The 15,292-nt window shown below is 42.2% G+C and overlaps 1 protein-coding gene across 1 annotated transcript in view; it reads right to left on the bottom strand.

The window, feature by feature from the left end:
- Positions 1–15,292, bottom strand: part of LOC140724598 (uncharacterized) — a 234,717-nt gene that overhangs the window by 186,081 nt on the left and 33,344 nt on the right. The window contains exons 15-18 of the mRNA XM_073039023.1: positions 11,605–11,724; positions 8,669–8,788; positions 4,293–4,412; positions 1,063–1,182 (exon numbers count right to left, since the gene is read on the bottom strand). Of these exons, the coding sequence (XP_072895124.1) occupies positions 1,063–1,182; positions 4,293–4,412; positions 8,669–8,788; positions 11,605–11,724 (480 nt within the window). The remainder of the gene's footprint in view (positions 1–1,062; positions 1,183–4,292; positions 4,413–8,668; positions 8,789–11,604; positions 11,725–15,292) is intronic.

The raw sequence follows: 15,292 nt of genomic DNA, 5'->3' as shown, positions 1-15,292 counted from the left end.
TACAGGTCAGTGCGACTAGGTGAGAGTAAGCATTCAGCACGGACTAGAAGGGCTGAGATGGCCTGTTTCCGTGCTGTAATTGTTATATGGTTAAGAGAGAACACAATAATCCTCAGTGATCACTGGAAAGAAAATTTTGACACCACCTATATCCTGGTCCGTCAGTGGAAGAGTCTGCAGTTCCTACACAGGCCACATCAAGACGCATCTCTCCAATCATCCAAAGCCATTAAGGGCTGAATAAGAAAGAGTTGCACTGGCTACCTTATTTTGTATTATTTTGAAATTCAATTTTAATTCATTTCATGAGTTTGTTGAAATAATCTGGGAATACAAGCCCACCTTTCATTGAAAGTAGCATCAAAGGCGGATAGGGTCATAAAAAAAGCTTTTGGCACATTGGACTTCATAACACAAAGTACTGAATACAGGAGGTGGCATGGGATATTGAAGAATTAGAGGATGATGCTGAGGCTAAATTTGGAGTATTGTGTGCAGTTCAGCTCACCTACCCACAGGAAAGATGTAAATGTGGTTGAAAGATTACAGAGAAAATTTACAAGGATGTTGCCGAGTCTGAAGGATCTGAGTTATAAGGGAAGATTACATAAGTTAGGACTATATTCCTCAGAGCATAGAAGCCCGAGAGGAGATTCGATACAGGCATACAGAATTATGGGGGGAATAGATAGGGTAAATGTAAGCAGGCTTTTTCCATTGAGGTTGGGTGGGACTACAACTGGAAGACATTGGTTAAGAGTGAAAGGCAAAAAGGGGAACATGAGTGGAAACTTCTTCAATCAAAGAAGTGTGAGTGTGTGGAATGAGCAACCAGTGCAAGTGGTGCATGTGAGCTTGATTTCTATATTGAAGAGGAGTTAGGATAGGAACATTGCAGGTAGAGGTATGGAGGGCTATGGAGGGCTATGCTTCCAGTACAGGATGATGGGTTTCGGCAGTTTAATTGGTTCAGCAAGGACAAGATGGGCCAAAGGGCCTGCATCCATGCTTTACTTTTCTCTGATTCTGTGACTAAGAACATTGTTAGATCAGGTTACTCACCTGTACAATTGTCTCCTTCGTATCCACTCAGACATTTGCAGTTGAAAGAGCCCTCGGTATTGACACAATAGGAATTACTTTTCCAAGAACAGATGTTACTTTCAACACATTCATTCACATCTGGTAAAATGAACGAAAACCAATATTTTGCCATTAATTTTAAGATAATGATAGAAGATCAATGTTTAAACTGACTACATTTGAAATGTGCACCTATCCCTCTTGTTCTTGACCGGGGATGAAATTAGGAAAGATGAAATGTTTTTTGATTTGCCTGTGATCAGTGGGCAGACTTATCCACTCAGTCCACTTCGTATCCACTCAGACATGTGCAGTTGAAAGAGCCCTCGGTATTGACACAATAAGAATTACTTTTCCAAGAGCAGATGTTACTGTCAACACATTCATTCACATCTGGAGAAATGAATGAGAAACAGCATATTGCCATTACTTTCAACATATTGATAGGAGATCAATATTTACATTGATCACTACATTTAAAATGTGAACCTATCCCTGTTGTTCTTGACCGTGAATGAAACGTGGAAAGATGAAATGTTTTTTGCTTTGCCTGTTATCAGTGGTCAGACTTCCTGCATTATCATAATTAAATTAAATTAAATTTAATTAAATCCAGACTGTGTATTCTGCTGCTGCTTCTTGCATGTTGAGATCTCAATTACACCACCTACAACAGAGCTGAATGTCATGAGGGATGTTAGCACTGAGAATCAGTCAACGGTTACAAGGGATAAAGATGAAAACAGTAAATACTGAACAGGAGTAAATATTGCCAAATGCAGTGTCTGGATTTCACTGGAGTTAAATCCAAAATTACTGTTAGCTCTGGCATTGCAAAAACTGGAGAGTCTGAGCTGAAAGTATGTGAATTTGATCTTGGGATGTATCTGACCTAAAATGAGAAGAACAGAAACCAAAACTAATCAGTCAGATGATTCGATGCTAATCACCATCTGCAAAGCAATTCCTATGCATCCAGACTTTCTCCGATCCGTGTACATTTCCTCTAAGTTAGCAAGACATTGGAGAAATTTCAATATTCATTCGTTTCAAACTTAAGGCATTCAAGGATATAATGCTGATTCTTTGCAAAGCACCAGTGAAACCTCACTTGGATTACTGTGAGGCCGTTTTCTTTCTCATATCTCAGAAGGGATGTGCTGAAAGTGGAGCGGGTTCAAAGGAGGTTGTTGAAAATGATTCCTTGATTGAATGGTTGATCATATGAAGAGATTTTGTTGGTTGTGGGCCTGTATTGACAGGATTTCAGAAGAATGAGGGATGACCTCATTGAAACCTCACTATCAAATAGTGAAAGGCCTTGAGAGAGTGGATGTGGAGAGAATGTTTCCTATGGTGGGAGAGTCTATTAACAGAGAACACAACCTCAGAATAGATAGATAGATGGATAATTTATTGATCCCAAAGAAAATTACAGCGTCACAGCACAATTACACATGCACAGATATAAATGTTAGAAGAGAGGTAGAAAGAATAAAAAATAAGTTATCACAAATACTCTAAAAGGAGGGGTCATCACTTCCCCAATATAGGTTGACTCATCACAAAGCCTATTTCTGAGGGTGAGAATGGCTTCATTAGCACTCTTTGGAGCAGCCCAGGTGTCTTATTGATTACTAAAAGTGCTCCTCTGTTCAGCCATGTTGGCTTACAGAGGGTGAGAAACATTTTCCGGAATTTCTAGGATTTTCTGTGGGGTCCTTTGTTCTACCACAGCCTCTAATGCATCGAGTTTGACTCCTAAAACAGAGCCAGCCTTTCTATTCAGTTTAGGATGTCCTTTTACAATAGAGATGAGGAGGAATTTATTTCACCAGAGAGTTGAGTATCTGTGGAAATTTTTGCAAAAGCCAGCTCAGCCAACAGACTTACTTCTGTGCTGTAAATTTCAATGATGTTATGACTAAGAGAATTGTTACATTAGGTTCCTCACCTATACAATAGTCTCCTTCATATCCACTCAGACATGTGCAGTTGAAAGAGCCCTCGGTATTGACACAATGAGAATTACTTTTCCAAGAACAGATGTTACTTTCAACACATTCATTCACATTATAAGAAATAAATGAGAAACAACATATTGATGTTAATTTCAAGATAATGATAGAAGATCAATGTTTACATTTAAAATGTGAACCTGTCCCTCTTGTTCTTGATCAGGGATGAAATTTGGACAGCTGAAACATATTCTGTTTTGCTTGTGATCAGTGGACAGATTTCCTGCATTATTATGCAGTGAATTAAGCCCAGAGTGTGTATTCTGCTCCTTGCATGTTGAGATCTTAATTACACCACCTACAGCAGAGCTTCATGTCATCAGGAGACCTTCCACTGAGAATCAGTCAATGATTACAAGGGATAAAGCTGAAAACAGTAAACACTGAAGAGGAGCAAATACTGCCATATTTTGCTTCTGGGTTTCACAAGAATTAGAGAAGAATCTACAGGTTTGGATCCACAATATTTTCCTGCCCTCATATATATTGTTTATAATGTCTGCTCGACTGGTACCTTGCTTTGGTGATTTCTCAACTGCAGTGATATCCCCAAATCCAAACCGTTGTTTGGCAATCACCAAGAGAACACACTACAAGTTTTACTTTCTGGTGCCCTGTAAATTGCCGTTGAACACATAATAGATGACTTCATGATGCAAGGTACACTGCCTTTTGTCTAATGTGAGATAGGATACGGGATGTATTGGAACAGAGGTTCGAGTGGAAACAGTGTTTTTGCCTGGATCTATGTGGTTTAGTACAGAACACGATTCAGTTTAGCATAATGGTCACTTTGAATATCCCCCACCAATAATTAAGCCTATTCATAAAGTCATAATTTGCCTTAGAGCATCCAATGTGGAAGCAATAGTAGAGACAGCACAGAGATAAGTGAAGCACTTCAACTGTGTGCCTTGTGAAGGGAGCTTCAGTAAATAAATGAGGTTTCGCCAACAGTGCCTACTGTCGAGTTTTAATTTTTAGCTCTATATTTACCAGCTTTTGTACTCATACTGAATTACCTTTTTGATGAAAGTATTGTTAACCAACTTTTGTGTATATAGGTCTAAACATTTTACATCAGATGACAATTGTTGTCAATTTAATCAGTGTAAGGACAAATGTGATCATTTGCTGAAACAAAATTAATTCTTCTGCAGGGGCTGTACACTATTTCAATATGATGCTCACCTGTGCAATTGAGTCCTGCATATCCATTCCGACATGTGCAGTTGTAAGAGCCCACAGTATTGACACAATAGGAATTGCTTTTCCAAGAGCAGATGTTACTGTCAAGACATTCATCCACATCTGAAAGAAGAAACCAAATAGAAAATGTTTCATTTTACTCTAACAGAATTACAGACGACATATAAACAGAAGAGGTTCTACAGATGCAGTAAATCCAGAGCAACAAATTGTTAGAGGAACTCAGCAGGCCAGGCAGCATCTGTGGAGTGGAAAAAGCAGCTGATGTTTCAGTATCAGAATCAGGTATAATATCACTGGCATATGATGAAAATTTGTTGCTTTGTGGCAGCAGTACATTGCAACACATAATGATAGAAACTATAAATTACAAGAAGAAATATATATTCATTTTATTAAATAAGTAGTGCAAAAAGAGAGGAAAAATAACAGGAAAAAATAGTTAGATAGTGTTCATGGGTTCATTGTCCATTAAGAAATCTGGTAGCGGAGGGGAAGAAGCTCTTCCTGAAATTCAGGATAGTTTTAAATTGAGTCACTCCGTGATTACACTGAATAACGTGAAAACTGATACAGGCATTGTTGAAAGAGTAAGATATGAACAACAGCAGATTCTGGATTTTGTTAACTATGTTTCAAAAGGCCATCTTAGCCAGGACCTCTGTGTGTTCCCATTAGAACAGTATGTAACCTGGAAGGTGAAAATGGAGGCAAAGGTGAAGGTGTTCATCTTCAGACCAGGTCCAAATAAGGTGATGTAAATTGCAGTGGAAAGAGACAACTTTGTCTGTTCTTTGAAGAAGTGCAAGATCCTCAGGCCACTCTAGCAGTGGGGATTATAGTGGGATTCAAAGGACCAAATGAACAGAAACTTTTATAACAACACACACAAAATGCTGGTAGAACACAGCAGGCCAGGCAGCATCTATAGGGAGAAGCGCTGTCGACGTTTCGGGCTGAGACCCTTCGTCAGGACTAACCGAAAGGAAAGATAGTAAGAGATTTGAAAGTAGTGGGGGGAGGGGGAAATGCGAAATGACAGGAGAAGACCGGAGGGGGTGGGATGAAGCTAAGAGCTGGAAAGGTGATTGGTGAAAGTGATACAGAGCTGGAGAAGGGAAAGAATCATGGGACAGGAGGCCTCAGGAAAAAGAAAGGAGGTGGGGGGGAAGCACCAGAGGGAGATGGAGATCAGGCAAACAACTAAATATGTCAGGGATGGTGTAAGAAGGGGAGGAGGGGCATTAACGGAATTTAGAGAAGTCAATGTTCATGCCATCAGGTTGGAGGCTACCCAGCCGGTATATAAGGTGTTGTTCCTCCAACCTGAGTTTGGATTCATTTTGACAGTAGAGGAGGCCATGGATAGACATATCAGAATGGGAATGGGAATGGGACGTGGAATTAAAATGTGTGGCCACTGGGAGATCCTGCTTTTTCTGGCGGGCTGAGCATAGGTGCTCAGCGAAACGGTCTCCCAGTCTGCGTTGGGTCTCACCAATATATAAAAGGCCACACCGGGAGCACCAGACGCAGTATACCACACCAGCCGACTCACAGGTGAAGTGTCGCCTCACCTGGAAGGACTGTCTGGGGCCCTGAATTGTGGTGAGGGAGGAAGTGTAAGGGCAGGTGTAGCACTTGTTCCGTTTACAAGGATAAGTGCCAGGAGGGAGATCGTAGGGAAGGGATGGGGGGGATGAATGGACAAGGGAGTCGCATAGGGAACGATCCCTGCGAAAAGCGGGGGGGGGGGGGGGGAGAGAAAAAATGTATTTGGTAGTGGGATCCCGTTGGAGGTGGCGGAAGTTACGGAGAATTATACGTTCGACCTGGAGGCTGGTGGGGTGGTAGGTAAGGACAAGGGGAACCCTATCCTGAGTGGGGTGGCGGGTGGATGGGGTGAGGGCAGATGTGCGGGAAATGGGAGAGATGCATTTGAGAGCAGAGTGATGGTGGACGAAGGGAAGCCCCTTTGTTTAAAAAAGGAAGACATCTCCTTCGTCCTGGAATGAAAAGTCTCATCTTGAGAGCAGATTCGGTGGAGACGGAGGAATTGTGAGAAGGGGATAGCCTTTTGCAAGAGACAGGGTGGGTAGAGGAATAGACCAAGTAGCTGTGAGAGTCTGTAGGCTTATAGTAGATATCAGTAGATAGGCCGTCTCCAGAAATGGAGACAGAAAGATCAAGAAAGGGGAGGGAGGTGTCGGAAATGGACCAGGTAAATTTGAGGGCAGGGTGAAAGTTGGAGGCAAAGTTAATGAAGTCGACGAGCTCAGCATACGTGCAAGAGGCAGCGCCAATGCAGTCGTCGATGTAGCGAAGGAAAAGAGGGGGATGGATACCGGTATAGACTTGGAACATGGACTGTTCCACAAAGCCAACAAAAAGGCAGGCATAACTGGGACCCATACGGGTGCCCAAGGCTACACCCTTGGTTTGGAGGAAGTGGGAGGAGCCAAAGGAGAAATTGTTGAGAGTAAGAACTAATTCCGCTAGACGGAGGAGAGCGGTGGTAGAGGGGAATTGGTCAGGTCTGGAATCCAAAAAAAAGCGAAGAGCTTCGAGACCATCTCGGTGGGGGATGGAGGTATATAGGGACTGGACGTCCATGGTGAAAAGAAGACGGAGGGGGCCAGGGAACTTAAAATCATTGAAAAAATTCAAACCATGAGAAGTGTCAGGAACATAGGTGGGAAGAGATTGAACAACTGGGATAAGACAGTGTCAGGGTATGCAGAAATGAGTTCAGTGGGGCAGGAGCAAGCTGAGGCAATAGGTCTACCTGGACAGGCAGGTTTGTGGATCTTGGGTAGGAGGTAGAAATGGGAAGTGCGGGGTGTGGGAACTATGAGGTTGGTGGCAGTGGATGGGAGATCCCCAGAGCTGATAAGGTTGGTGATGGTATAGGAGACAATGGCCTGGTGCTCCTTAGTGGGGTCATGATCAAGGGGTAAATAAGAGGAGTTTTATAGATGGGAAGGACAGGAAATGCATTATGAACATCAATCAATAGATATAAAGGAGAAAAAATGATTTGAATGGTACAGAGGCTGGAGTCATGCATGGATGAAAACTCGAGAAGAGACATTCTGGAAAGCACTGAGAACCATAAACCAAGAATTAAGGGGCAAAAATTTAGGGGTAACACGAGGGGGAACTTCTTTACTCAGAGAGTGGTAGCTGTGTGGAACGAGCTTCCAGTAGAAGTGGTAGAGGCAGGTTCGATTTTGACATTTAAGAAAAAATAGTATAGGTATATGGACAGGAAAAGGAATGGAGGATTACGGGCTGAGTACAGGTCAGTGCGACTAGGTGAGAGTAAGCATTCAGCACGGACTAGAAGGGCTGAGATGGCCTGTTTCCGTGCTGTAATTGTTATATGGTTAAGAGAGAACACAATAATCCTCAGTGATCACTGGAAAGAAAATTTTGACACCACCTATATCCTGGTCCGTCAGTGGAAGAGTCTGCAGTTCCTACACAGGCCACATCAAGACGCATCTCTCCAATCATCCAAAGCCATTAAGGGCTGAATAAGAAAGAGTTGCACTGGCTACCTTATTTTGTATTATTTTGAAATTCAATTTTAATTCATTTCATGAGTTTGTTGAAATAATCTGGGAATACAAGCCCACCTTTCATTGAAAGTAGCATCAAAGGCGGATAGGGTCATAAAAAAAGCTTTTGGCACATTGGACTTCATAACACAAAGTACTGAATACAGGAGGTGGCATGGGATATTGAAGAATTAGAGGATGATGCTGAGGCTAAATTTGGAGTATTGTGTGCAGTTCAGCTCACCTACCCACAGGAAAGATGTAAATGTGGTTGAAAGATTACAGAGAAAATTTACAAGGATGTTGCCGAGTCTGAAGGATCTGAGTTATAAGGGAAGATTACATAAGTTAGGACTATATTCCTCAGAGCATAGAAGCCCGAGAGGAGATTCGATACAGGCATACAAAATTATGGGGGGAATAGATAGGGTAAACGTAAGCAGGCTTTTTCCATTGAGGTTGGGTGGGACTACAACTGGAAGACATTGGTTAAGAGTGAAAGGCAAAAAGGGGAACATGAGGGGAAACTTCTTCAATCAAAGAAGTGTGAGTGTGTGGAATGAGCAACCAGTGCAAGTGGTGCATGTGAGCTTGATTTCTATATTGAAGAGGAGTTAGGATAGGAACATTGCAGGTAGAGGTATGGAGGGCTATGGAGGGCTATGCTTCCAGTACAGGATGATGGGTTTCGGCAGTTTAATTGGTTCAGCAAGGACAAGATGGGCCAAAGGGCCTGCATCCATGCTTTACTTTTCTCTGATTCTGTGACTAAGAACATTGTTAGATCAGGTTACTCACCTGTACAATTGTCTCCTTCGTATCCACTCAGACATTCGCAGTTGAAAGAGCCCTCGGTATTGACACAATAGGAATTACTTTTCCAAGAACAGATGTTACTTTCAACACATTCATTCACATCTGGTAAAATGAACGAAAACCAATATTTTGCCATTACTTTCAACATATTGATAGGAGATCAATATTTACATTGATCACTACATTTAAAATGTGAACCTATCCCTGTTGTTCTTGACCGTGAATGAAACGTGGAAAGATGAAATGTTTTTTGCTTTGCCTGTTATCAGTGGTCAGACTTCCTGCATTATCATAATTAAATTAAATTAAATTTAATTAAATCCAGACTGTGTATTCTGCTGCTGCTTCTTGCATGTTGAGATCTCAATTACACCACCTACAACAGAGCTGAATGTCATGAGGGATGTTAGCACTGAGAATCAGTCAACGGTTACAAGGGATAAAGATGAAAACAGTAAATACTGAACAGGAGTAAATATTGCCAAATGCAGTGTCTGGATTTCACTGGAGTTAAATCCAAAATTACTGTTAGCTCTGGCATTGCAAAAACTGGAGAGTCTGAGCTGAAAGTATGTGAATTTGATCTTGGGATGTATCTGACCTAAAATGAGAAGAACAGAAACCAAAACTAATCAGTCAGATGATTCGATGCTAATCACCATCTGCAAAGCAATTCCTATGCATCCAGACTTTCTCCGATCCGTGTACATTTCCTCTAAGTTAGCAAGACATTGGAGAAATTTCAATATTCATTCATTTCAAACTTAAGGCATTCAAGGATATAATGCTGATTCTTTGCAAAGCACCAGTGAAACCTCACTTGGATTACTGTGAGGCCGTTTTCTTTCTCATATCTCAGAAGGGATGTGCTGAAAGTGGAGCGGGTTCAAAGGAGGTTGTTGAAAATGATTCCTTGATTGAATGGTTGATCATATGAAGAGATTTTGTTGGTTGTGGGCCTGTATTGACAGGATTTCAGAAGAATGAGGGATGACCTCATTGAAACCTCACTATCAAATAGTGAAAGGCCTTGAGAGAGTGGATGTGGAGAGAATGTTTCCTATGGTGGGAGAGTCTATTAACAGAGAACACAACCTCAGAATAGATAGATAGATGGATAATTTATCGATCCCAAAGAAAATTACAGCGTCACAGCACAATTACACATGCACAGATATAAATGTTAGAAGAGAGGTAGAAAGAATAAAAAATAAGTTATCACAAATACTCTAAAAGGAGGGGTCATCACTTCCCCAATATAGGTTGACTCATCACAAAGCCTATTTCTGAGGGTGAGAATGGCTTCATTAGCACTCTTTGGAGCAGCCCAGGTGTCTTATTGATTACTAAAAGTGCTCCTCTGTTCAGCCATGTTGGCTTACAGAGGGTGAGAAACATTTTCCGGAATTTCTAGGATTTTCTGTGGGGTCCTTTGTTCTACCACAGCCTCTAATGCATCGAGTTTGACTCCTAAAACAGAGCCAGCCTTTCTATTCAGTTTAGGATGTCCTTTTACAATAGAGATGAGGAGGAATTTATTTCACCAGAGAGTTGAGTATCTGTGGAAATTTTTGCAAAAGCCAGCTCAGCCAACAGACTTACTTCTGTGCTGTAAATTTCAATGATGTTATGACTAAGAGAATTGTTACATTAGGTTCCTCACCTATACAATAGTCTCCTTCATATCCACTCAGACATGTGCAGTTGAAAGAGCCCTCGGTATTGACACAATGAGAATTACTTTTCCAAGAACAGATGTTACTTTCAACACATTCATTCACATTATAAGAAATAAATGAGAAACAACATATTGATGTTAATTTCAAGATAATGATAGAAGATCAATGTTTACATTTAAAATGTGAACCTGTCCCTCTTGTTCTTGATCAGGGATGAAATTTGGACAGCTGAAACATATTCTGTTTTGCTTGTGATCAGTGGACAGATTTCCTGCATTATTATGCAGTGAATTAAGCCCAGAGTGTGTATTCTGCTCCTTGCATGTTGAGATCTTAATTACACCACCTACAGCAGAGCTTCATGTCATCAGGAGACCTTCCACTGAGAATCAGTCAATGATTACAAGGGATAAAGCTGAAAACAGTAAACACTGAAGAGGAGCAAATACTGCCATATTTTGCTTCTGGGTTTCACAAGAATTAGAGAAGAATCTACAGGTTTGGATCCACAATATTTTCCTGCCCTCATATATATTGTTTATAATGTCTGCTCGACTGGTACCTTGCTTTGGTGATTTCTCAACTGCAGTGATATCCCCAAATCCAAACCGTTGTTTGGCAATCACCAAGAGAACACACTACAAGTTTTACTTTCTGGTGCCCTGTAAATTGCCGTTGAACACATAATAGATGACTTCATGATGCAAGGTACACTGCCTTTTGTCTAATGTGAGATAGGATACGGGATGTATTGGAACAGAGGTTCGAGTGGAAACAGTGTTTTTGCCTGGATCTATGTGGTTTAGTACAGAACACGATTCAGTTTAGCATAATGGTCACTTTGAATATCCCCCACCAATAATTAAGCCTATTCATAAAGTCATAATTTGCCTTAGAGCATCCAATGTGGAAGCAATAGTAGAGACAGCACAGAGATAAGTGAAGCACTTCAACTGTGTGCCTTGTGAAGGGAGCTTCAGTAAATAAATGAGGTTTCGCCAACAGTGCCTACTGTCGAGTTTTAATTTTTAGCTCTATATTTACCAGCTTTTGTACTCATACTGAATTACCTTTTTGATGAAAGTATTGTTAACCAACTTTTGTGTATATAGGTCTAAACATTTTACATCAGATGACAATTGTTGTCAATTTAATCAGTGTAAGGACAAATGTGATCATTTGCTGAAACAAAATTAATTCTTCTGCAGGGGCTGTACACTATTTCAATATGATGCTCACCTGTGCAATTGAGTCCTGCATATCCATTCCGACATGTGCAGTTGTAAGAGCCCACAGTATTGACACAATAGGAATTGCTTTTCCAAGAGCAGATGTTACTGTCAAGACATTCATCCACATCTGAAAGAAGAAACCAAATAGAAAATGTTTCATTTTACTCTAACAGAATTACAGACGACATATAAACAGAAGAGGTTCTACAGATGCAGTAAATCCAGAGCAACAAATTGTTAGAGGAACTCAGCAGGCCAGGCAGCATCTGTGGAGTGGAAAAAGCAGCTGATGTTTCAGTATCAGAATCAGGTATAATATCACTGGCATATGATGAAAATTTGTTGCTTTGTGGCAGCAGTACATTGCAACACATAATGATAGAAACTATAAATTACAAGAAGAAATATATATTCATTTTATTAAATAAGTAGTGCAAAAAGAGAGGAAAAATAACAGGAAAAAATAGTTAGATAGTGTTCATGGGTTCATTGTCCATTAAGAAATCTGGTAGCGGAGGGGAAGAAGCTCTTCCTGAAATTCAGGATAGTTTTAAATTGAGTCACTCCGTGATTACACTGAATAACGTGAAAACTGATACAGGCATTGTTGAAAGAGTAAGATATGAACAACAGCAGATTCTGGATTTTGTTAACTATGTTTCAAAAGGCCATCTTAGCCAGGACCTCTGTGTGTTCCCATTAGAACAGTATGTAACCTGGAAGGTGAAAATGGAGGCAAAGGTGAAGGTGTTCATCTTCAGACCAGGTCCAAATAAGGTGATGTAAATTGCAGTGGAAAGAGACAACTTTGTCTGTTCTTTGAAGAAGTGCAAGATCCTCAGGCCACTCTAGCAGTGGGGATTATAGTGGGATTCAAAGGACCAAATGAACAGAAACTTTTATAACAACACACACAAAATGCTGGTAGAACACAGCAGGCCAGGCAGCATCTATAGGGAGAAGCGCTGTCGACGTTTCGGGCTGAGACCCTTCGTCAGGACTAACCGAAAGGAAAGATAGTAAGAGATTTGAAAGTAGTGGGGGGAGGGGGAAATGCGAAATGACAGGAGAAGACCGGAGGGGGTGGGATGAAGCTAAGAGCTGGAAAGGTGATTGGTGAAAGTGATACAGAGCTGGAGAAGGGAAAGAATCATGGGACAGGAGGCCTCAGGAAAAAGAAAGGAGGTGGGGGGGAAGCACCAGAGGGAGATGGAGATCAGGCAAACAACTAAATATGTCAGGGATGGTGTAAGAAGGGGAGGAGGGGCATTAACGGAATTTAGAGAAGTCAATGTTCATGCCATCAGGTTGGAGGCTACCCAGCCGGTATATAAGGTGTTGTTCCTCCAACCTGAGTTTGGATTCATTTTGACAGTAGAGGAGGCCATGGATAGACATATCAGAATGGGAATGGGAATGGGACGTGGAATTAAAATGTGTGGCCACTGGGAGATCCTGCTTTTTCTGGCGGGCTGAGCATAGGTGCTCAGCGAAACGGTCTCCCAGTCTGCGTTGGGTCTCACCAATATATAAAAGGCCACACCGGGAGCACCAGACGCAGTATACCACACCAGCCGACTCACAGGTGAAGTGTCGCCTCACCTGGAAGGACTGTCTGGGGCCCTGAATTGTGGTGAGGGAGGAAGTGTAAGGGCAGGTGTAGCACTTGTTCCGTTTACAAGGATAAGTGCCAGGAGGGAGATCGTAGGGAAGGGATGGGGGGGATGAATGGACAAGGGAGTCGCATAGGGAACGATCCCTGCGAAAAGCGGCGGGGGGGGGGGGGGGAGAGAAAAAATGTATTTGGTAGTGGGATCCCGTTGGAGGTGGCGGAAGTTACGGAGAATTATACGTTCGACCTGGAGGCTGGTGGGGTGGTAGGTAAGGACAAGGGGAACCCTATCCTGAGTGGGGTGGCGGGTGGATGGGGTGAGGGCAGATGTGCGGGAAATGGGAGAGATGCGTTTGAGAGCAGAGTGATGGTGGACGAAGGGAAGCCCCTTTGTTTAAAAAAGGAAGACATCTCCTTCGTCCTGGAATGAAAAGTCTCATCTTGAGAGCAGATTCGGTGGAGACGGAGGAATTGTGAGAAGGGGATAGCCTTTTGCAAGAGACAGGGTGGGTAGAGGAATAGACCAAGTAGCTGTGAGAGTCTGTAGGCTTATAGTAGATATCAGTAGATAGGCCGTCTCCAGAAATGGAGACAGAAAGATCAAGAAAGGGGAGGGAGGTGTCGGAAATGGACCAGGTAAATTTGAGGGCAGGGTGAAAGTTGGAGGCAAAGTTAATGAAGTCGACGAGCTCAGCATACGTGCAAGAGGCAGCGCCAATGCAGTCGTCGATGTAGCGAAGGAAAAGAGGGGGATGGATACCGGTATAGACTTGGAACATGGACTGTTCCACAAAGCCAACAAAAAGGCAGGCATAACTGGGACCCATACGGGTGCCCAAGGCTACACCCTTGGTTTGGAGGAAGTGGGAGGAGCCAAAGGAGAAATTGTTGAGAGTAAGAACTAATTCCGCTAGACGGAGGAGAGTGGTGGTAGAGGGGAATTGGTCAGGTCTGGAATCCAAAAAAAAGCGAAGAGCTTTGAGACCATCTCGGTGGGGGATGGAGGTATATAGGGACTGGACGTCCATGGTGAAAAGAAGACGGAGGGGGCCAGGGAACTTAAAATCATTGAAAAAATTCAAACCATGAGAAGTGTCAGGAACATAGGTGGGAAGAGATTGAACAACTGGGATAAGACAGTGTCAGGGTATGCAGAAATGAGTTCAGTGGGGCAGGAGCAAGCTGAGGCAATAGGTCTACCTGGACAGGCAGGTTTGTGGATCTTGGGTAGGAGGTAGAAACGGGAAGTGCGGGGTGTGGGAACTATGAGGTTGGTGGCAGTGGATGGGAGATCCCCAGAGCTGATAAGGTTGGTGATGGTATAGGAGACAATGGCCTGGTGCTCCTTAGTGGGGTCATGATCAAGGGGTAAATAAGAGGAGTTTTATAGATGGGAAGGACAGGAAATGCATTATGAACATCAATCAATAGATATAAAGGAGAAAAAATGATTTGAATGGTACAGAGGCTGGAGTCATGCATGGATGAAAACTCGAGAAGAGACATTCTGGAAAGCACTGAGAACCATAAACCAAGAATTAAGGGGCAAAAATTTAGGGGTAACACGAGGGGGAACTTCTTTACTCAGAGAGTGGTAGCTGTGTGGAACGAGCTTCCAGTAGAAGTGGTAGAGGCAGGTTCGATTTTGACATTTAAGAAAAAATAGTATAGGTATATGGACAGGAAAAGGAATGGAGGATTACGGGCTGAGTACAGGTCAGTGCGACTAGGTGAGAGTAAGCATTCAGCACGGACTAGAAGGGCTGAGATGGCCTGTTTCCGTGCTGTAATTGTTATATGGTTAAGAGAGAACACAATAATCCTCAGTGATCACTGGAAAGAAAATTTTGACACCACCTATATCCTGGTCCGTCAGTGGAAGAGTCTGCAGTTCCTACACAGGCCACATCAAGACGCATCTCTCCAATCATCCAAAGCCATTAAGGGCTGAATAAGAAAGAGTTGCACTGGCTACCTTATTTTGTATTATTTTGAAATTCAATTTTAATTCATTTCATGAGTTTGTTGAAATAATCTGGGAATACAAGCCCACCTTTCATTGAAAGTAGCATCAAAGGCGGAT

Source organism: Hemitrygon akajei, chromosome 3 (genome assembly GCF_048418815.1).
Source record: "Hemitrygon akajei chromosome 3, sHemAka1.3, whole genome shotgun sequence".
In the NCBI taxonomy this organism is placed as follows: Eukaryota; Metazoa; Chordata; class Chondrichthyes; order Myliobatiformes; family Dasyatidae; genus Hemitrygon; species Hemitrygon akajei.
The sequence above is the reverse complement of the archived record's forward strand: the minus strand, read 5'-3'. Positions and strand labels throughout refer to the sequence as shown.